Source organism: Schistocerca americana, chromosome 10 (genome assembly GCF_021461395.2).
Source record: "Schistocerca americana isolate TAMUIC-IGC-003095 chromosome 10, iqSchAmer2.1, whole genome shotgun sequence".
Classification (NCBI taxonomy): Eukaryota; Metazoa; Arthropoda; class Insecta; order Orthoptera; family Acrididae; genus Schistocerca; species Schistocerca americana.
Window position 1 is genome coordinate 192,809,327 of NC_060128.1, and position 24,866 is coordinate 192,834,192.

General features: G+C 40.5%; 1 protein-coding gene across 1 annotated transcript in view; it reads right to left on the bottom strand.

Annotated features, from left to right (window-relative positions):
* Positions 1-24,866, bottom strand: part of LOC124552382 — a 229,359-nt gene that overhangs the window by 99,026 nt on the left and 105,467 nt on the right. Inside the window, exon 3 of the mRNA XM_047126645.1 lies at positions 7,822-8,044. Within this exon, the coding sequence (XP_046982601.1) occupies positions 7,822-8,044 (223 nt within the window). The remainder of the gene's footprint in view (positions 1-7,821; positions 8,045-24,866) is intronic.

Genomic DNA, 24,866 nt, shown 5'->3' on the forward strand with positions numbered 1-24,866 from the left:
CAACACTGGAGATAGGCTACACCGATGGTTGATACCAGCTAGAAAAACTTAAGAAAACATTAATGGTCTGCATTTTCCATTGAGAAACTGTACTACAAATGTAAAACTCAAACAGGTGTGTGTGTGTGTGTGTGTGTGTGTGTGTGTGTGTGTGGCACACGCGCTGGCATAGTGGCTTTGCACAGACTACCCTAGTAAGTCTCGCTCCTCGCTCCAAATTCCCATTTGTGCTAAAGGCCACTGGTATTCCCTCTAAACTCTAACAGCATTGCAGAGGTTCTCCAGCAACAGTACCTCAGCATTCAATGAACAATATAGTTTCATTTGACTAAAGCACCTACACTTGGGTTTCAGGCAGGATCCCTCATTTTGCTTGATGCTGACGTGCTATTCCTATGCAGTTGGAGAGCCTCTGCAATGCTGTTAGGGTTTAGGGGGAACAGCAGTGGGCTGAGGTGTGAACGGGAATGCGGACTGAGGAAGGAGGCACGCTAAGGTAGTCTGTACGTAAACACATTCAAATGTTCTCTGGAACCATATAGTTTCATTTGAGTTTTGCATTTATAATACACTTTCTCGGTGTAAAATAAGCCAAAATGCAAACCGTTAATGTTCCTCAAGTTTCTCCTAACATATGAACTGTCATTGAAGTCTATCCCCGATGTTATTTAATCTGTACCCTGAGCAAGCAGTAAAGGAAAACTTTGGAAAGGGAATTAAAGTTCAGTGAGAAGAGCCAAAACTTTCAGATTTTCTGGTAACATTGTAATTCTGACAGATGGAAAATTAGTTTCCTGCATTGGCTGTTTGGTACATTTATTCCATGTAATACAACATTTAGGCTGTGTAGCCACTTTCAAGTAAAATGTTTAACTCATTAAACACATTTGTTTTAGAGTCATAATTTCATAGGCAGAGCACAGTTCACCAAGATTAACAGCTCTAGTTGTGATATCCTGTTCTGTACAAACGTTCCCACACAGCCAAGCCATTTACTAGTGAGAGGAAGCACTGAACTGCGTGCAGCGCCACCTTGTGCCAGAGGCGTGGCTATGTACTACTGTTTGTACCACACACTGCCAATGAAATTATATGACTGTGTATTTAGTGGGTTAAACACTTTGCTTGAACATTTCTACACAGCCAAAGTGTCCAAGTATACAAAATAAAACAAATAACAAAAACAAACAATGCAGGAAGCCAATTTCTTTCTTAGGATGTTGTCAAATTAAATGAGGTGATACTGACAGAATTAGATTAGGGAATGGGACCTAAATGTAATAGACAAGTTGCTAATTGTGCAGCAAATAACTGTTGAAGATTGAAGCAGAGAGGGTGTAAAAAGCAGACTGACAATAACACGAAAAGAATTTCTGAAAGAGAGAGTTTTGTTAACCTTTAATATAGATTTATATGTCGGGAACTCTTTTCTGAAACTATTTGGAGTGAAGCTTGGTGTGGAAGGGAAATGTGGTATCTGAAATGAAGTACTACAGAAGAATGCTGAAGGTTACAGGGCTAGATTGAACAACTATTGGAAAGGTACTAAACTGAATTGGAGGAAACACAAATTAATGACACAAGTCAAACAATGGAAAATCCAATATGGAATGTAACAATACTGTGAAAAGGAAAGTTGCCACTCAGCATTTAGCGGAGATTCTGGGTCTCAGATAGGCACAAGAAAGACTGTCACAAATACAGCTTTAAGGTGGTAAGGCCTTCATCAAAATTAGATCACTCACACATATTTAACAATATTGTTATATTTATAATGCCACTGGACAAAGTGATCAGCTGATGGTAGACATCCCGAACCATCAAGTAAGAGTAATTTTGGTGCTTGAAGGAATTGGAGAAAGGGGTGGGGGTAAAATTATTGTGGGAGACCTGGGCTCAAATACAGGGAGCACGTTCAAATGGAATTTACGTTGCAATAGTTCATCATAGATGAAGAGGCTGGTACAGGATAGAGTAGTATGGAGAGCCCCATCAAGACCAGTCTCTATAAGGATCCCAACAACAGCAACGACCATGACCTACAGTACCTCAAGGAAAGTAAAACAATAGTTATAGCCTGCTCATCATAAGGATAAACCTGATATAAACTTTATACCAAGTATTCTTCTGCGTTCGCTTGAATCTCATTGGATTTCGTTTCACATGAAGCGGAAGCCAAGGTGTGATCAATACAGTCAAGTGAAATCGTAAGGATACACTTTATGTTGTGTCACAAGCACATAGGCTGAGCGATAACATGGGACAACAGCTTTACTGGCACATTAAACTTTGACAGCACAGTCCATCCAGCGGTCCAACTAAACCTGCAATAATGTGAGCGGTTGCAGTTCAGATGTAAAAAGAGACAACTAAAGAAATAATATAGCTTTGAATATCATTTAAATTTTAAAAAGAATGAAATAATATTCAGCAAAACTCCAATACTACCACAAGCTTCTTATGTGACCAGACGGAAAGTATAAAATACTCTCGTTCTCACCTTACATAGTATTCTAATGACAAACAAGAGTGATGAAAATTCCTTTACATAGTATTCTAATTACAAACAAGTGATGAAAATTCCTATCTGAAACACACAGTAATTTTTCTGAGCGAACTATCTGTGATGCAAAAGCGCACTGCAGGGATTTCACCGTACTGTTGAATACTGAAGCCAATGACATATTAATTACAGTTAGTAGTCAGGTAATCTCTTAGTTCCTTCCTTACCAGAATCCAAGAAATACATTTCACTTCTGAAACTGTCACCCACTGCGTTGATAATGAGTCAATCAACAACAGAATCTACACAGCCAACCAGGCGCTGCATTTTCTCCTCTTCTTTTATGACGTGCTGTTCTGTATCCTGCCAGCATTTCGCAGTGACATGCAAAAATTATGTGTGTGTTCATTCCAGTACATCTGGCAGCTTAACTGTCTTTTTATTTATCAGGTCAGATCCCTTAACTTGGCTCCAGATCAGTTCTGTTGGGTTCACATTGTAATGTTATAGTGGCAAATGTAAAAAAGAAACATTTGTATTGCGTGCTTGATGTTGTTAAAATTGTTTTCCATCTTCCTACGACACTAATCTAGAAATGTGGTACAAAACCATGGACATAGTCCAAGTAAAGAGTACTTGGCTTTTCATTTTTGCCTTAAAAAATTAAACTGTTACATTTTCTTAATTTAAGCAATGTTTATTAACAGTCTTTCATAAAATATAGATAATTAAGAACTTATATTTGAAATGAAAACAGGAATTTCATGTGCAATATTTAATTAGAAACTAGAAGATGTGCATTATTCACAAAAATAATGATGAATTTTACGATTACGAGATGTAGGTATTGCAAATTAAACGAAGGGGATGCTGGGTGGTTGGCGATACTTTGAACCAGCAACCCATGTACTGCTGACTAACAACCTAGTACGTTACCGATAAAACCACACAGATCTTGTAAGCTTATTGTTCAACTGTTTGTAATGGTCGCTCAAAAGCTTTAAAAGCCAATCATCGCGGTAAATTTATAACAAACACTAAGAACAACCTATTTCTGGGCACTTCTTAACCGTGTTCCACACACGTGTCACTATGGAACAGTAAGCAGCCTCAGCCATTTTCATAGTGTGTATTGACAGCACAACAGTCGGTGGAGAACAGTGCAGAGGCTGTGACTGCACACTATTTTTTAAATAAAAACTACACAGCTAAAGCAGGATTAAGAAATACATTGATGGCTGTAAATAAATTTTGAATATCTTAAAGTTTCGTTTAACATAACTTAGTAATAATATATCTAATACATAAGTAGGACCTACTTCCCAGAGCATAACAACACCTGGTGCTACAGCTTTTGACCAATCATCGTGTTTGTCTTTGTTTACATCAGGTTTATTGTTATGATGAATGAAGTATAGTTACAGGCAAGAGAGATTATTTTGCACTAACAAAACTACTCACTGCAAGACTCTTATCTTGCATGTACAATTAATCATCTGCAACACACAGACTAGCACTCAAGTATGTCTCAGAAACTTTGACAACTAACAGTAAGTGATACTAACACACAGAATAACAGGCCATTCCTACAAATGAGGGAGACGAATAACCTACTGTAACAAATAAACTTTATACCACACGTACATAGCCACCCATCAGAAAACAGCAAGGACTGCAAGACGGTGTGGGCCGGGTTGGTGCCCGTGAAAATACTAACTGGATATACTGGAGGGCAATCAGAGTGCAGCTGACCAAAATCCAGGTACATAGGTGGTATCCAAGAAAATCTGGCTAGAATGAGATACAGAAATGGCAGTACTCTGCAATGGACTGTAGACTCGCAGATGAAGAATATAACTTCACACGCAAGCCAGACAAAGATTTTTATGGTCAAATACCTCACTCACATCTGTGCCACACCAAGTCTGAGTTACGGATAATGTAAATTCTTCCTCCTCGCAGTATGAGGTCGGTGGGTAAGTTTGTAGTATTTTTGTTTTGCATGTCGGTATTCCAGTTGCTACGGGTTTATTTATCGATCATCATTTTTTATTTATAGTTCACTGTTGCTATCTGAGTTTACGTATTGTCATTTGGAGACAGTGAGTGGAGCTGTGGACATTACAAAATGAAGTACAAGTGGAGAAAGCTGAACATTTCTGTCTACTCTTCTGTTTGAGTTTAGTAAAGAGGGGTGACAGCAGAGGCAGCAGCCAGAAACATTTACGTTGTGTACGGACATAATGCCACTGGACAAAACATGGCAAGAAAATGGTTTTAAGGAAGATCATTTTGACATTAGTGACTATTCACATTCTGGAAGATCTTCGGGGTTTGATGAAGATAGTTTAAACGCATTAATCCGCTATGATCCACATCAGTGAACTCGAGAACTGGCAAACGTGATGAACTATTGCGCAACATCTGCACGCAATGGAGAAGGTTCGAAAATGGGCATATGCCTCTCAGTCAAAATAGCACAAAATCAGCAGGTTGACAGATGCATCTCTGCTAGCTCATCATCAATTAGCTTGTGAATAGCACTGACCATTAATATCCTGTATCATTACTGCTGATGAGAAATTGTCTTTATGCTAACATAATATCTTGTAGACGCAATGCAAGAACGATGACCAGGAACATAGCATGACGTGATGCTATCCTAAAATAACTACCCACATTTTGCTAGAATCACGAAAAACCACTATGCAGTAGTTGGGTTTGGAAGTCATTCTCCACACACCATATTCACCAGGTCTCACACCCTCAGATGTTCACCTCTTCCGCTCTCTATGCAACAACCTTAAAGTAACTTCCTTTCTGGATAAATATGTGGTCGAACATGGCTTGACAAGTTCTTCCCCTCAAAACCATGTGATTGCTACAGTGGTTGAATTGAAGTTCCATTAGTACTGACAGACTGTTAAAAATAGTGAAAGAGAATACGTTGATCTTGACTGAAGTCACTGTTCTGTTTGTCTGTTGTGTTTATTAAACACATTGATGAATGCTACGAACTTGTGCACCAACCGAATACTTTGTTTATGAAAGTTACTGTTGTTCTTAAACTGACTGCATGCCAATGATAAATTTCGTAAGGGAGAATGTGTACTGCTAATACACCACGTGGGGACACAGTACGGCATGCTGTAACCACTTATAATTCAATACAAAATCAGTGACACAAAAGGAGACAAGTTGCTGGAAAGAATGGGCCTATGAAGATGAAACTGTGTACATATACATACCATTCTGTCACAGATGTCAAAGAACTGTTGAATAGAATGGATAATGTCTCAGAAAGAGGTTCTAAGATGACCGTCAACGAAAGTAAAACAAGGGTATCTGAGTGTTTCTGAATTAAGTAAGGTAATGCTGAGGGAAATAAATTACGAATTAACATAATTGAAGCAGAGGAGAAATTTTGCTTTGGACAGCAAGGGATATAAAATTTACACATGCACTCGTACAAAAGGGTTTCCAAAACATACAAAGTTGTTAACACTTAAATATGTATTAAGTGTTGTAAGGCCTTTTCTGAAGCTATTTGTCTGGTATGCGCATTAAGCACTCTATACAAGAGCAGAATAGGAGCTTTGAAATGTGGTGGTAAACAAGAATGCTGAAAATTATTTGGGTAGATCAGATAACTAATTCATCACATTGGAGAGAAAAAGAGCTACAGAACAAAACCAGAGGCATCAAAGCATGCTTAATTTGGTGATGGGGGAAAGGGAAAGGAAGGGGGGAGGTAGGGAGGGGGTAGGGGGAGATAGATAGAGATAGAGAGAGAGAGAGAGAGAGAGAGAGAGAGAGAGAGAGAGAGAGAGAGAGGTAACTCTCACCAGCAACTTAATCTGTACTCAGTATTAACAATCATTATAACTTGATTTTATTAAATGTGTATGTAAGGCCATTGTAGGGTCAATCACCTTTCACAATGCAGAAGCACTAGAACAGACGTTTTGAAAGAGCAAGCGTTCATCAGAACTCTTTAAAAAATGATAATATAAATATTAAAAAACTTGTGTTCCATACTCTTAGCTAGCATTCCTAAAATGTGCTTCAACATCATTCATGAAGCTGGTAAAATAAAATAAATTTAAAACAGGATTTTGATAAATGCAATAAAACTGGTATCTACAAATTCAGTGCATGGTAATAGTTGTAGTTTGCAATACATCGGTCAGACTGCCAGGTCCTTCAAGTTGCGGTGCAAGGAATGCAGGACTACTTTTCGGTTCAATAATTTTGAAAAAAGTGCCATCCATGAAACAGTCATCCTTTGTTGGGAACAGGACACTTCACAATTTTATACATACAGGATAAGGTTAGAAATTTTGTGTGCTGCAGCAGTCAGAGATCTCAATAAATAGTGAGCACAACGAAAATAATTAAATGAACAGATTATAAAAGATGCAAACAACTTTTTAAATTTTTTTGTAGATTTATTGTAATATCAGTCTGTCATTAGCTACTTTAACTAGGCAACAGTTGTACTGTTGACATTCAGTGTGTAACAATATCTGAATTCCCAAGCACCCCCCATGTAAGATTCAGATCAGTAGCCCAGACGGGTCTAGAGACAAATGCAAGCCAAAGTAAATTTCTTACGTGTGATGCCCTTTGTTGCATAGATGGCGTCTTCAATATTTTTATTTTGTTTAGTTTACTTCCTCTTGACAGTGTCTTACATCACAATGTTTACTAGATCTGTATTTTATGATCAGAGTGTTTAGTGAAGATCAAAATACTGTTGCTCATTCTGACTAGTGATATTACCATTGGCATTTAAAATAATAATAATAATAATAATAATAATAATAATAATAATAATAATAATATATAATGTTATGGTGACAGACAAAATTGCTGTGTGGTCCGAGATCTAGATTAAGTGCTTGTGACATGACAGAGATATGAAATGTCATGACAAAAATCTCTCCCAACATTTGCCAATATCCAGAATACGGAAGACCAGTTATAACTATTAGGGGCCTACTTACCAACTGACTTGCTAATACCCATAATACGAAAGACCAGTTATAACTATCAGGGGCCTACTTACCAACCGAGTGCATGAAATGACTAAGACAACCTTATGTCATTTTCTAGTCTCTGGAGACATCAATAATGTGAAAATCCCTGCGAAGAATCCCCTTCTAGCCGTAGAGGTTCTTTGTTTTGCTGATGTTTTCATATTGTTGGTGATTTCTGTTCATGAAATCTTAACTTTAATCTCCACCACGTTAATGTCACCGTGCTACAGGCACTATAACTCAACCTATGCAGCAGACTATAGAGTAAACATGACGTACCCATAGTCCAGGAACCACTGGTAGTCCGAGTTGTCCTGAATGAAGTCCAGGTCTTGGGAGGACGCATTGCTGGCTGCGAAGCTCCCATTGGATGTGCCTGTGGCCCCAGCAGTGCCAACGGGCTCGGTCGTGTGGTTCGAGTTGAGGTCGGAGGTCGCGGTGTCGGCTGGGGATGTCGTCAGCTCCTCAGGCATCCCCCGCGGTGGCAGCCCTGCTTGCAAGCCTGCCGCAGAATGGGAAGGACAGCAACCATTAGATAACCTACTGGTTGAAGTTAACAGGTGTGAAGTTCATAAAACTGGCATTTATTTACACTTGATTTCATTGTGAGGAGAAGGAATGGCCACCTGTTCTCTATCAAGCATAACTCCAGAGCAAGGTTGGCCTTTATTTAAATTTATCCAAATAAACTTGTTTAGTTTCAGGATAATTCTATTACTTTGGAGTGGCGTTTTTAAACTTCCTAATAAATTAAATCGGTGCGCTGGACTGAGATTCAATCCACCACCTAGTTTTTTTTGTGGGGAATGCTCTTACAGACACACAACCTGTTACACCCTCCAACACCCTAACAACTTCAATTCTGACAGTACCCCTAACCTACTTTGCAAACTTCACTAATCTATTCAAGTTTAGATCATAGGGTCAAACTGCATTGATTTTCACAAGCTACTGGTAATAATTCTATACAATATGATCCTGCAGATCAAAGTGGGTTCTCTATCCAACAGTGACACAATCTACTCAAATTTGCACCACTGCATAAACAGGTGATTTATTTATTTATTTTGTCAATACTGGAATTAATTTGAGAGAGAGCTGTTTTTGAAATAAGCATTTAGTTTTTTTCCCATTATCACTGTAATATTTTAGATAATATTAGAAACATAACAATGGGTCTATAATTTTCTGGCGATTCCCTATCTCCCGTTTTCAGCACAGATTTAATTCGAGTCAATTTTAAACAGTCAGGAAAAGCATTTTCCTCAAACAGGGCATCACTTATTTCTATCACTTTTGTTTTATAATAATGTTGGAAAGACCATAATAGTCTTCAGTTTTTGACTTACTGAGCTTTGTTTCTACGTCTACTATATTCTTATGGGAAACATATTCAGACTCACTATCCGACTTCAAATTCTGCACTTAGTGAGGCAAGTAGTGCTGGTTCACTATAAACAAACAGCTTTTATCATTATTCTTCTTCTGCTTGAGTGAGTGCATACAACCACCTTGTATAGTATAACTAAATTTAGCCTATCGTCCCAGTTTGCTTAAACGAAGTAAAATTATACACTTGCATATTTCAACAGGGAGATCATACATGTATGTAACTGAGGATGATGCCTCATGTAGTTTGAAAGCTGTCTTGTGGTGATAATGAATAAACAAAACACATTTTAAGGGGATACGGCCGCTTCGCAAATGAACTTGTTTGGCGGTATATAAAGTCTATGAATCAAATAGTTACTGAAGGGGTGACTTTACGTTGGTGGTATAGCCAAGGTTTCCCTTAGCTATAAATAAATAAAATTAAATTTTATTGTCATACAGGCAGTTTGTTGAACATTTTCATACCAATAACTTCATAGCTCTTCAATGTTTTCGATAATCTACAGTATGTCAATACGCCTATTATTTCTAGTGCAGTGGGAGTGTAGATCCTGTCTAAGCTGGTATTCTGGCAAGTTCTTTTTGTGTATGAGAGAACAGTGTAAATGTAAAAGTTTATTACAGATATTATTTTTAGGTCAATAAACAATGGCCTGCAGTGGGCACAATTTTCTGAGTTTGTAATAATCCTAATAAATTTCTGATGTAGTATCAAAACATCCTGAACGTGCGTACTATTAACCCAAAATAAAAGTCCATGGGATATGATACTGTGAAAAAAAGCAAAAGAGGCTGTTCTTACATAACCCAAAGGTACATGATTTTTTAAATTTCTTAACAAGTACACCACTCTAGACAACCTCGCACTCAGTGACAATACCTAAAAAGATAACACTACCTAGACAGTCTTCTACTGGCAAATCTCTTAGACTAAAAACTGTTTGCTTAGTTTTACTCTCATTGAGCAAAAATCCATTAGCTCGGAACCAGATTGCTGCTTGCAACAGTGTGTCTTTGGTCGTAGTTTTAGGGGCATCAAAGTCTGAATCAATATTGAAAAAAGTAGTATCATCAGCATAGAGGACGAGTTGAGGCAAATCATTTATCATTAGAATGATCCCAAAACTGAACCCTGTGGCACACCACACTTAACATCAGCTATCTGCAATCTCTCGTTCCCAATACACACAATTTGTTTACACTTATTAAGAAATAATTCAAATATGTTATCTACATTATTGTTAATGATTCCATAATGGGGTCGACAGAAGCGTCCGATCCAACGCGTCGGCTTTGCCCCGTGACGTAAGAGTGTTGTGTGTGACGTCATGACGGCGCGGAGTTTGGTTTGAGTGTGGCTGTCTCCAGTTCTGTTTCATCTTATTTTATTTACTTTTCTGATCTGTTCTATCTCGTGAGATCTTTTTTTTAATTTAAAAACACTTACTACTTATTTTAATTATCTGTTTCCTCGAATTTCTGTTTTAGTTTATTATATTTATCTTTCTGATCTGTTCGATCTATCCCGTGAGATTTTTTTTTTTTTAAAGACAAAAAACACTAATCAGCTACTGAAGCATCTTTATCTTCTATGGGTTGCAGGGGTTACGACCCCTGGGGAGGTGGGTGGGTATTCATGCATGGCTGTCTTCACTTACACGTTGTAGCTACGCAAGGCGTCTAAATTTGTTTATATTTAGTTTGCCCCCCACCCAAAACACCCCATTTCCCGCGCTTGTCCCGTTAGTGTCATTAGGCTTCTTGTGGAAAGTGTGTGTGTTTGTTTTTGTTTCCGCCATATTTGTGACGTCATGGGTCAAAGCAGACGGGTGGGATCGGACGCTTCCGTATTTCCCCATAATGAACTAATTTGTTGAGACACGAACAATGCTCTACACAGTTGAAGGCTTTGCTAAGGTCACAAAAAGTAGCCTGAGCAAAGTTCTTCTCCTCATAAGCACCAAGCACCATTTTTATCAGTCAATAGCATGAACAGTAGATTTGCCCTTCCTAAAGCCAAATTGTGCAGCAGAGAGAATGTTGTTATGTGCCAAATAATCACATAACTGGTACTACATAATGGATTCTAAAACCTTAGAAAAAAACTGGTGTCAGAGATACTGGGCGATAACTAGAATGGCAATTTTCCTCTCCCTTCATATAAATGGGCGCAACTCTTGATAACTTAACACCTCTGGAAATACACCATTTAAATGTTCATTTATACAATAAGTGAGAGGGAGTACTATACAACTAGCTATGTTTTTGAACATATTACTAGAAACATCAGAGGGCGTAAAATTATTTACAATGCTTAAAACAATACCTGGTGTTACCGTTGAGAAAAAAAATTGTCTTTCATTGAACAACTTACGTTATTACATTGTTTTTTAAAAATATCGGATGCCGTTTCCTGAGGCCTAACAATACTTTCACAAATTTCATTAACAGATTGCACACCAAAGTTACGAAACTCAGTTGGTGATATAGCTACAACCTCTTTCTGTTTACTTGTGGCCACTGTGTTTATTACACTCCATGCTCTCTTACATTTATTTTTGGATGACTCAATACTAAACATGTTGTTTCTTAGCTTCATTGATTGCATATTTATAATACTTTCTATCTCTTAAGTATCTCAACTTCGCCTCATCTGTTTTGTGTAGTCTATAAACATGTAAGTACATTAACAATTTATTTTTCATATTAGCTAGCTCAAAAGTGTACCATGCATTGTTATGCCAATATGCTTATTTGTGTTACATGTGTTGGGATTGACTTTAAATTTGTACTGAGGAAAGCTTGCCTCAAAAATAGTTAAGAACGATAATACCGACAGAATTTCAACGTACCTAAACATTTTTTTTTACTGCTGATCACTGCATATTTCAATTTAATTGCCGTTCTGAAGAAGAAAAGATTGAATCCCAACTTTGAGTTTCTTCTCCTCAATGTTCTTTTGCTCTCTCCATTTATTAATCACGACTTCTCCGAACACATTAAAAATTAATATATTCTCGCACAAAAACGTTCTACAGCAACTCTGCGACAGCAAATTGCGCTCTGATGCGTCAGGATTCTAATGAACGCAAATACCTCAAACAACAATGACTGGAGTGAGGCATCAACCTATTATTGTGGCCATTACTATAGTGGTGCCATATTTTGCACTCAAAAGTTATACAGTGTAATTTTTGCACGTTCTGATTGACATCTCGCCTTTTCAATATGCCACCTATAATATATGAAGTGAATAGCTTCGCGCCTATGAGACAATGGGAACGTCTACTTAATGAATGCAAATTAACGCAGACAAGGTAGAGGCGCTCTCACAATTGTATGCTAAAATTAGCGGCTTTTAGGTGGGCACTGCATCGTGGGCGGACAGGAACTGCATTTAGCAAGGCAAAGACGAGGATGAAAGATACAGCGCTGCGACATGAAACTGGTTTTGAAGACTTGTATTCATTTTCCAGTTGTGCCCTTTTTTACTAGTGTATATCACAGGAACCATACAATTACTGCTTCCATTACATGTAGGCTATACCTATTCTCTCTCTCAACAACAAATTTCTTTCGTGTAACTTAACTGCCTGAATCACGAGAATATTATGCGGACTAGACTGACAGCTTTTAATAGATTCACAGCACCAACTAGATCATCAAATGAAAAAATTGTTGTCGAACCATAAAGTAAATGTTTATCGATAAACAAATCATTTTGTTGTAGAAGTCTGACATCAACGCAGAATTATAAGAGTAACCAACTAAGCAGCTGAAAATTACGTTGACACTATAATACTCGCAAAGTATATCGACGTGCCTGTAGGAAAAGTTCTTTGGAGGAAAGGAATAGGGGACACACTTTCGAAGGGACGGCCATACGCGGTACAGGCTAAGGTAGGATCGTGCTCGGAAACACAATCGACAGAGTGAAAGCTCTGCCACTCCCACGCATAAAAACTAAGCTTTGTCACAGCTAAGTCTCCAATTCAACATAAGACGTACACGCCCAATGGAACTCACATTCTGCGCGTTGGCGTATCACCATCCCACGCAGCTGGTCGATAATTCTCTCCGACCCGTCCCCATTCCAGCTGCTCGGCCAGAACGCTGATCGTAACAACACCAACACTTGCTCGCTCCTCGAGCTGCGACTCTCGACTGTCAGGCACTCGCCATAGCGCAGCGCACTGTAGTTCATAGCCTTGCCGCGGGAGGCGCTCGCATCTGCTATCATGCGACACGCGCGCCTCCATCACGTTTCGAATGCCGTTAAACGACGTTCTTAAACCATTTTGGGAGCGGGAAGTGCACGTGACTGCAGGCTAAGAAATGCGAAACTACAGTTATTGGGGGCAACACCAATAAATCACGAGCCTGAAAAACAGAGTGGTACTTGGAAACGGGAATTCTATCGGTTGGAAGTATCTCTGACAACACACACATTGCACAAAACGATATCCCTCAATCTTGCAATACCACAATAGCATTCCGAGGGAGAAAAACTAATATTTTGCCTTTAGAAATGGGCAATGTTATTTTTGCTACAGCAACATAATAGCAGTTAAGGAATAGACTTAAAAATTTATTCGCGGCCGTTGTCAATTATGTTAAAAAGTTCTTCAGTATTCATGCTGCATCATTCTTACGGAACTTCCCATCTGTTTGCAGCCAATTTTCGCGAAGGGGCCCGAAACCTCGGATTGTAAGACTGCGCAAGAATGACGCGATACTGATTACGAAGACCTTTGAACTTCGTAACAATAATGTTGAGCGATTATCACGTAGGAGAGAACATTGACAACTGAAAAAGACGCTAGTATAGGGGAAGTCTCAGGGAAGCCAGAGTTGAAATTACCGTATGGAGATACTTTCCCACTCATCTACGGCAAATTGCTTAAAAAATTTGTGATTAACAATAAATGGAAGATTATATATAAGCACTTACATACAAGCACATAGAAGACGACTAAAATATTAAATATATTTTTCATAAGCATAATCCCTGTTGAGGGTGTCACGCTCAAAGAGCAATAGGAATACTATATAGTACAACAAAATGTTTTGCGCTTTTTAGGAACGTCGATGAAGAGGTATTTTTACTCTCGTGTGGCTTAGTGTGAAGGCAGTGGACTCGCATTTGGGACAGCTGACGACTGAAATCCACATCCGTCCATCCACACAAGTGACCTGTGGTTTCCTTACACCGATTAAGGCGAATCCCGGGATGTTTCCTTTGAAAACAAACAGCCGATCTCCTTCTTATCCTTTCAGAGCTGTAATTACATCGACGAGACGTTAAAGCTAATCTCCCCCCCTTACGATTCTCGTTGGACTGTAGTAAGGGATAGAATTAATTTTAGAATCTTAACAAATGGATGTCAAACATCTTCGACAACGTCCTTGTAGAACGCTTACTTGTAACGCAGAATGAAAGAAGAAATAATAGAAACTTTGGTCAGGGTGGCTTAGGGAACAAGGAGAGAATAATTTAGGACCATCTCACTCGTATTGGGAGTTCTGCCTTCTGATTCAAAGGCATACCATATCTCCAAGTTCCTTGTAATGCCGCACAATTAAAGCATTAAATAATTACGTTTCTAACTAGTGCTTAATATCGTTAAGTTCTGTAAAAAAAGAATTCTTGAACAACCGACAATAGTTCCGTCAAGCATGGTGCGGATAGCAAACGAATAGATGGATGATCTGCTGCGGGTATTTACGCAAACTTTGTAGCCTGATTACATTTTCCTGGTATCCTACCAATGAACTGCAGTCTATCTAGGATTGGCAATGAAGCACCAATGAGTGTCCTTGCAGGGAACATACCAGTTGCACAGTCTCGAGACACGACAAATACTGGTTCAAAGAAGCTCTTGTACACCCTTTCAGAAGTTTCAAGAGCTGAGGTGAACACTTTACCCACGACTACGCTTTTCCATTGCAAATTCCCACAAATTGTTACACCCAGGTGTTTTGTTTAGGTTACCGATTCCAGCTATGTTCAGACTCATTGATACTACAGTCACAGGATACTACAGAAGTCATGTATATTTAGCGCTCTGAAACTCGTGAAATCCAACACGACCAGGAAGTGTAGCAGTTTAGTGCCTGACAGCTGTAACACGTTTACACGACAACCTTCATACCACAGATCCACATCATTTTAGCACCATAGAGATTTCGTACTAAACACACACACACACACACACACACACACACACACACACACACACACACACACACAATTTGATACAGATGTCCAGTACACAATACCTGTCTGCAAATAAAACACCTTCTCATGCAGCTCATGGTGTACAGTAGACAACGCATTCTTCGTTTTGTGAAGTGCACAATTTACATTTCTGAACATTTAAAACAAGCTGCAAATCTCTGCATCACTCTGAAATCTTATCAAGATCTGACTGCATATTTATGCAGCTTCTTTCAGATAGTACAGTTGATACAGTTGAAAGCAAGTAAGTCGCCAGGTTCTGATGGAATCCCAGTTCCGTTTTACAAAGAGTACTCTACCGTACTGTCCCTTCAGTTAGCCTGAATTTCTCGCGAATCTCTCCCTCAGCGCAAAAACCCGGGCGATTGCAAAAAAGCGCAGGTTAATTCTGTATGTAAGAGGGGTAAAACAGCGGACACGTAAAATTACAGACCAGTATTTTTAACATCGATTTGCCGCAGAATCCTTGAACATATGCTCAGTTCGATAAAATAAACTTCTTCGAGAGGGAAGAGCTTTCATTCACAAATCAGCAGTGATTTAGAAAACATTGCTCGTGTGAAATTCAGCTTTCCCTTTCCTCACATGAGATCCTGCGAACGATAGGCGAAGGGCAGCAGGCGGATTCCATACTCGCTGATTTCTGTAAAACATTTGAAACAGTGCCACATTGCCGACTGTTAACGAAGGTACAAGTATGCGGAATAGTTTCCCAGGTATGTGAGCGGCTCGAAGACATCCTAAGTAACAGAACCCAATATGTTGTCCTCAACGGCGAGTGTTCACCAAAAGTGTGAGAGGGCCGCTATTATTTTCAAGTGATCTGGTGGACAGCAGTCTGCGCCTGTTTGCTATGCTACTGTGGTATATGGGAAGATGTAGTCGTTGAGTGGCTGTAGGAGGATACAAGACGACTTCTTGTTGGTGTGATGAATGACAGCTAGCTCTAAATGTAGAAAAATTCAAGTTAATGCAAATGAGTAGGCAAAACAAACCCATAACGTTCGAATAGTAGCGTGCTGATTGACTCATTTACGTCGATTATATATCTAGGCGTAACGTTGGAAAGCAGTGTGAAATGGAATGAGCACGTAAAGATTGTAGTAGGAAAGGCGAATGGTCGACTTAGGTTTATTGGGAGACATTTAGGAAAGCGTGGTTCATATGTAACTGAGGCGCGATACATGACACTAATGCCACCCATTGTTGAGTAGTGTTCGAGTGGTTGGGATCCAAACTAGGTTTTAGTGAAGGAAGACATCGAAACAATTCAGAGGCGGACTGCTAGATATGCTATCGATAAGTTCGAATAAAATGTAAGTATTACGGTGATATATGGAAACTCAAATGGGAATCACTGAAGGGAAGGGGATGTTCTTTTCGAGAAGCACTATTGAGAAAATTTAGAGAACCGTAATTTGAGGCTGACTGCATAACGATTCTAGTGCCGCCAACGTACATACAGCGCAAGGGCCACGAATAAAGGATTAGAGAGATTTGGGCTCTTACGAAGGATATACGCAGTCGTTTTTTCCCTCGTTCTATTTGCGAGTGGAACAGGAAAGGAAATGACTAGTCCTTGGTGCTACGTTCCTATTTGAGCTAGAACATGGTGTAAAAAGTTCTTGGCTTAGACCGAACCAGAGGATGCTTTGTAAAGCTATTCGAACATCTGTCTTAGTGTAGTTTTGTTGCAGTATATTAAGCAAGGACTGGACGTGGAAACGGAGCTAACGCCTAGGTAAATTGTCCGAATCGATAGTTTTTTCAAAAGATTTTAATTGGGTTGAAATTAATGCTCAGCTGATGGCACCATTTATAGTCTATTTTTATTTACAGACCTATATTTTTCGTATGGGCCTTACAACCCGAGACTTTTCTTAAGTTCTCGAATTTTAAGTCTTAGAAAATCTTTTCGTGCTGGGTGTTGTTTTCAAAATCTTTTCTTCGCCGTTGACTTCAAAAGGGATGTTCAAGCAAAGGTTTGATGCACTTGTGTTTTATTTCAAAACAACAACAGAGTCATACTCGCCGCCATTGCCTCACATCACAGTATTTTCTAAGAAATGGGTGATTGGAGTAGCTGTACGTTGGCCAGTCTCGAATGCTTTAAGAGTAGTTTCAACTGTATCGTAGAGACAACATGGCGCTTAACGTACCTAAAATGTAAACAAATGATTAAAACTGAAAGACATAAAACATTTCACCGACCCTAAACTCGGCATCTCGCTTCTGCTATAGTAGACTAATAGGTAATGCTGTCAGCGACCGTAAAGCAATCAATATCGGTCGATGTCATTTGGCTCAGTTACAACAGCCACCACCTCACTGAGACTATACTTAGTGAAGACGACTACATGTTTCTACAGCTGAAATGGTCTGGATTACGTTCGGTTTTTTCGGGTTAACAAGTAAGTGTTCTATGAGATTTATTCTTAACACATAACAGAACTACCGTCAGAGAGAGTAATGCCTTTTATTTTCAGCGTACTAAGCTGAACCGAGAAAATGACACGACTAATTCTATCAGACTCCTGAGCTGTGCAGAGCTCAATATCTATATTACTAAGACTAGTCATGGTTTGCCTATCTTCCAGGGCCAACAAAAATTTTATTGTCAATATTTAGAGTAATTACTGACCAAAATTAAAAGTGCACTCATAATCTACTCATGCACTACGTTTACATGCCACAAATCTTCCGGAAGACGAAAACCGAATTTCGGAAACCGTTTTTCGCTGCCGCGTTTGCATATTAACGTCCGAAGCGGATTTGCTAGCTCATTTAAATATGGCGCCTGGAAAACAGCTGATACAGTTTCTGATTCAGCGGACACAATCATCATTTGTCTTCACTTACATATTACAGGTAGACAGCTTCATGCTCAGTCTAATATCTCTGCTTCTCCTTCACTGCGCAGTAAGTCAACATTATCCCAATCTTGTTTTTAACAAGACGTAACGTGTCAAATCAAGCACGTTTCAAAAGCGGTTGCATTTACATGGGAGCGAAAATCGATTGCGGTATTGGAGAATTGGCCTATTAGAAGGGGATTTCCAAAATTGATTCTGAAGTTTACATGACCAACCAAAAGCGGTATTGGGAAATCGGTTTACGATATCCGGTTTTGGAAGCTCCATGTAAACGGCATGCTTAAGAGGAACGTCTTATGTGAAAAGTTTAACACAATAAAAAACAGATGGCTATGCTGTGTTTGGCCTGAGGCGGCGTGACGTAGGCGCGCAAATACCGCCACTTTATTCATCCAGCATACTTTAATTTCAAACCTTCATGAAAGTTTTTCCCGCTGGTACTCGCCGCAAAATGATGAAAGGAAAACAATTTATAGCTTGCTTCTTTTTTCACTGTTCACGCAGTAATGCTTAAGTATCACGATTGACGTTTCAGTTGCCGGCCGAAGTGGCCGCGCGGTTCTGGCGCTGCAGTCTGGAACCGCGAGACCGCTACGGTCGCAGGTTCGAATCCTGCCTCGGGCATGGATGTGTGTGATGTCCTTAGGTTAGTTAGGTTTAACTAGTTCTAAGTTTTAGGGGACTAATGACCTCAGCAGTTGAGTCCCATAGTGCTCAGAGCCATTTTTGACGTTTCAGTCGATTACTTCCTTACAACACAATTTGCAGAATCTACATGTGCCACTTTATATAACTGGATAGTGATGTCACACTAGTTCAGGAAATATGACGTCATAAACATTCAGATGCGTGAAAAGCTAGCTTTCCCTTAAAATGAAGCGCAAATTGTCCAGACTACAGTGTTTCGTAACAAGAACACTTGGCGACTTCCAACAAATTTTAATTTCAAAGCTTTTCCAAACTCCTTCCCCTTTACATACTTAACGTCAAATACTTGACACATTAACTCATTCGCAAAGTAATCAGATATTTGAAGCTGTTTTATGCATTGGGGTTTTAATTTTTAAACAACTGGGAGTTTACTGCTTCGTACTAGACAGCAACACCCTCCTCTAACAACAAGCTGATAATTTAAAATCTTTTATTCTACAAAAGGTTTTCAGCTAGCCAGTAAAGATATTTAGATTCCGTCGATTATCATCATTGTATTATTGTTCTGAAAGAAACTTACATATATTTTTTAAATACTGTTAATCAAATTTGTACGTGTTTACAAGTCCCTGTTAGTTGTGTTGTACCTACAAAATCAGATCGTTTTACGGCACGTACTTCAGAGGGTACGACGTCAAAAACATTGAGCTGCGTGTAAATGAAGCTGCAGGACAAAATTCTCTAGGCATACGGGTGAAATAGGTGTACTAATACGCGTGGGATATGTTAAACATTTAGGCAAGTAGGGAAAGCCACAGGTAAAAAGCTCATCTTAAGTCCTTGGGACGATTTCAACCAAATTTGGTAGACATATTAGTTACAATATGGAAAGAGATACTGTAGGGGTAAGAACCACCAGCCTCATATTGGGTTGAGTGTGATAATGGAGGATGGGGAGATGAACAGACAACGAGAGGGAAGGTGGAGATAGTGAAAGGTAGTAGGAGTAGGAGTAGGAGGAGGAGGAGGAGGAGGAGGAGGGGAGGGGAGGAGAGGGGACGAGGGGGGAGGAGGAGAGAGAGAGGGGGGAGGAGGAGAGAGAGAAAGGGGAGAGGAGCAGATGAGCAGAGAGGGGGGTGGGAGGTGGGAGCAGATGGATTAATAGAAGACTGGAATAAATACACACCTGCGTAAGGCCGGGTACGCACACTGGTACGTTGCAACTGCGTAAGACACGCAGAGCCACGTTATTCAGACTCATTGCAGTTGTTGTTGTGGTCTTCAGTCCTGAGTGATGCAGCTCTCCATGCTACTCTATCCTGCGCAAGCTTCTTCATCTCCCAGTACCTACTGCAGCCTACATCCTTCTGAATCTGCTTAGTGTATTCATCTCTTGGTCTCCCTCTACGATTTTTACCCTCCACGCTGCCCTCCAATACTAAATTGGTGATCCCTCGATGTCTCAGAATATGTCCTACCATAACCATACAGTAAAGCTGAATGCCCTCGGGAAAAATTACGGCTTTAGTTTCCCCTTGCTTTCAGCCGTTCGCAGTACCAGAACAGCAAGGCCATTTTGGTTAGTGTTATAAGGCCAGATCAGTCAATTATCCAGACTGTTGCCCCTGCAACTACTGAAAAGGCTGCCGCCCCTCTTCAGGAACCACACGTTTTTCTGGCCTCTCAACAGATACACCTCCGTTGTGGTTGCACCTACGGTACGGCTATCTGTATCGCTAAGGCATGCAAACCTCCCCACCAACGGCAAGGTCCATGTTCATGGGGGGGGGGGGGGGGGGGGGGGGGGGTCATTGCAGTACAATTACAAAAATAATTTTCCACCGTTTTACTTGTTTTACGCGATGCGGCTTGTAATTTCACTTACCCAGATGTTGGAGCATACGCAAAATGTAGTGACTTATCTATTTTTAAGCAATCAGGTCTGCTTGAAAACCTCTGCAATAAATAATTTATGAAAACCGGTAGAAAAACCCCGTATCAGGCAACGCAGTACCGATACCATACGCCGGCCGGTGTGGCCGAGCGGTTCTAGGCGCTTCAGTCTGGAACCGCGTGACCGCTACGGTCGCAGGTGGGAATCCTGCCTCAGTCATGGATGTGTGTGATGTCCTTTGGTTAGTTAGGTTCAGGTAGTTCTAAGTTCTAGGGGACTGATGGCCTCAGAAGTTAAGTCCCATAGTGCTCAAAGCCATTTGATACCGTACGTCAAGGCACTTGGTGTATCCGAAAACAGTCACCGTTTACAATTTTTACGCTACACTTCCCTCTAGCACTAAATCGGTGATTCTTTGACGTTTCAGATTGTGCCCTATCAAGAAATCCCTTCTTTTAGTGAAACTGCCGTAACTTTCTCTCTCCCCCCCTCCACCCTTAATTCAATTGAGTACCTCCTCATTAGTTACTCGATGTACCCAACCAATCTTCAGCAAACCTCTATAGACAGCACCACATTTCAAAACCTGCTATTCTCTTCTTGTGTGAACTGTTTGCCGTCCACGTTTCACCTCGGTACAAGACTACAATCCACACCAACACCTTCAGAAAAGACTTCCTACCACTCAAACATGACGTCTAAAAGTGATCTATGGTAATTGCCAGTACTACATGTGGTGGTTTAGGTTGTCTGTTGAGTGTAATACCGTGAATGGTTGAATAGTGTAGTTTCTGTAGGCAGAGCATCACTAACTCCTAGACTGAAACCGTGCTGCGCGCGCTAGCACGGAAAATTTTGCGATACCAAGCCCACAAAAGTAGCATTTTGGGCAGTTTACGAGTTGAAACCCTATAAATGAATATTTGAGGTTCAATATTTATTTGCATAAAATTTTGTATACAGTCTATTATAACGAGTTCAAAAAGGCCGGAAATGCTGTAACCATTGCTTTAAACAGTGATTTTTATGAACTTTAGAGTCACACGTTTGACTAGATGCTAATAGGAATTTGACGCAAGGGTGAGCAGGGTTGCGTTGAATTAATTTATATTAGCAGTCCACTGGAATATTTTACGATTACATTATCTGAGCCGGACACGCATTACTGACATTAAAATGGGTCGTGTCCACCCTACGCCCTTATGACGGCCCTTTACACGACACGAAGCGTCGCTTAGCACTGGACTAGATATATGCGTGGCTTTTGAATGCTGTTCGACCATTTGAGCTCATTCTTTTCAACTCCCTACGGACAATCATTGTGTAAGCTGAACCGCTGGCAGTACTTTGGAAGTCAAAAGTGATTCCTTCCGGTGGTTTCATATGGCTTTTTTTATTACCACCCTTTACAACACTCAACAGTCCTTGTCCATCAGGCTGTTCTCTGTTTAGCTGTGGTTCTTCCTTCTGCTTTCCACTTCACAGTCATATAACCAACAGTCGACTTGCGGATCTATAGAAGGGCTGAAATGTCCACATTCGAAGTCACCAACCCATTGTGCTGTTACTGATTCTCTGCTGACAAAACAGTACTCGACGCCCAGTGGCCAACTTCGCATTACACGGCAGTGTCCGGGAACATTTGATCAGATACGATATGGGGGGGGCTTGCACTCACGGTGTTAAAACGAAGACATGAGTTTTAGTTTTTACGGAGTGCGGTGCCTATGCTGAAGCTCAGACAACCTGCGGTGTGAAAGTGGCTCTGGATACAAGGCAAAGTGCAGGTATAAATAAAAAGTGTCTTCATTTAGTGCTTTTAGCTCGCCGCAGTTGGCAGCGCCGGCAGGACGTGGGAAGTGTTATCATAGCCGCGGCTTCCCCTGGCTGGCTCATTTCCACAATTGAGTCGATGAGCGCCGGTGCTAGGTTTCTCTGGGGAGGGGGGGGGGGGGGGGGGGGGGGGAGGAGGAGGTTGACATCGCGGCGCCGCTTTGTTGTGTCGTGTCGTGTCAGTCCCACGTCAGCACCCAGTGGTTATGGTTAGCCGTCGTACACAGCGAAGTGGAATACTACAACACATATTCTAAATGCACTTGGCGTCTCATCTTGCTGTGAAGTCAAGAGAACCCACTACGTTGCCTAACACACGATGACAAGCTGATAGGAGAAGTGGACAGTGTTAAACTCTTGGGATTACAGCTTGATAATAAATTCAACTGGGAGGAGCACACCACAGAACTGCTGAAACATCTTAACAAATCCTTATTTGCAATGCAAATTATGTCAGACATAGGGGATATAAAAATGAAAAAGCTGGCATACTATGCTTACTTTCATTCCATAATGTCATATGGGATTATTTTCTTGGGGTAATTCATTTAGCCAAGCTAAAGTTTTCCGGGCACAAAAACGTGCAGTAAGAGTTATATGTGGTGTGAACTCAAGGTGTGAACTCAAGAACATCCTGCAGAAGCCTGTTTAATGAACTAGGGATACTAACTACTGCTTCCCAATATATTTGTCATTAAAAATGTATCACTTTTTCAAACCAACAGCTCAATTCATGGAATCAATACTAGAAATAAGAATAATCTTCACAAGGATTTAAAGTCACTTAGTCTTGTACAAAAAGATGTGCATTATTCAGGAACACACATTTTCAATAACTTGCCAGCAGCCATAAAAAGCTTAACAACCAATGAAATTCAGTTTAAGAGAAGCCTAAAGGATTTATTGGTGGCCAACTCCTTCTACTCCATTGATGAATTTCTCAGTAAAACCAACTAATTTGTATATAAGCACAATATAACTTCTGCACCATTTCAGTGCAGTAATGTGTTCAATGTAAATTAGTATTATAGTAGTTGTATTACACGTTTATTACCTTATAAATAAATAAACAAATTTTTTATTTTAAATTCAGCGCATTGGTATTTGTAAAATGACTCTTTCATATAGTATTCATTAAAAATGACGATCATTCCACTTGCGACCTGTGCAATGATACATTAGCTTATTTATTTTAGTTGTAAATATTTGTCATGTATTGTTGTTTTTCTGACATGTGCTACATCCTGGAGGACCTCCTTACTACGGATCAATTGGAATGAAAGTAAATTTAATCTAATATAGTCTATCATTGTGAGATTTGACGTCTGCTTCAATTGTAACACCACGTAGGTTCACTGGACAAAATGCAGATCTGGTCAGAAGTAGCCGGACACCTCTCTGTAATGCGCAACTGGCCACTGGATGTCACTAGAGGCGGACCCGCCAGCATGGTTCAAATGGCTCTGAGCACTATGGGACTCAACTTCTCAGGTCATTAGTCCCCTAGAACTTAGAACTACTTAAACCTAACTAACCTAAGGACATCACACACATCCATGCCCGAGGCAGGATTCGAACCTGCGACCGTAGCAGCCTCATGGTTCCGGACTGCGCGCCTAGAACCGCGTGACCACCGCGGCCGGCCCCGCCAGCATAAAAGGAGACGGGGAGTATTGTGTTGCCAGCAGAGAAACAGTAAACAGCAGACATGGGTCGGTCAGGGGAAGTTGGGCATGTTGGACGTGGACTAGTCACTGGATGTCGCTTGAGTAACACATCCATCAGGGACATTTCAACCACTCCGCGACTCGACTGTTAGTGATGTGATGGTGAAGTGGAAACGTGAAGGAACAACCACAACCAAAGTGAGACCAGGCAGACCTCACGATCTGTGACCGTCGAGGACTGCGGAGCATGCTTGTAAATAATTTGCACCAAATCAGCAGAAGGAATCGGTCGTCAGTTCCACAGTGCTACCAGCCGTTCAGCTAGCTCAGTCACTGTATGTACGGACTTCAAAAGGATTGGGTACAGTGGCGGAGCAGTTCCTCACCACCACACGTTTCTGAACGATACTCGAGATGGTGAAAACAGCAACGCCACTGGACAGCGGATGACTTGAATCACGTCAGAAGCTGCGGAAATCACAAGGGAGGGTGTTTGGCGGATGCCTGGCGAGAGTTACCTGCCGTCGTGACAAGTGCCAACAGTGAAGCACGAAGGAGGTGATGCTACGGTACGGAGGTGTTTTCGTGGTTGGGATGAGGTCTCCAAGCTTTGCTCCGGAAAACGCTAAATGCTCAAGGATATGAACACAACATGAAACTTCCTGGCAGATTAAAACTGTGTGCCGGACCGAGACACGAACTCGGGACATTTGCCTTTCGCGGGCAAGTACTCTTTGGAAAGTAGGAGACGAGGTACTGGCGGACGTAAAGCTGTG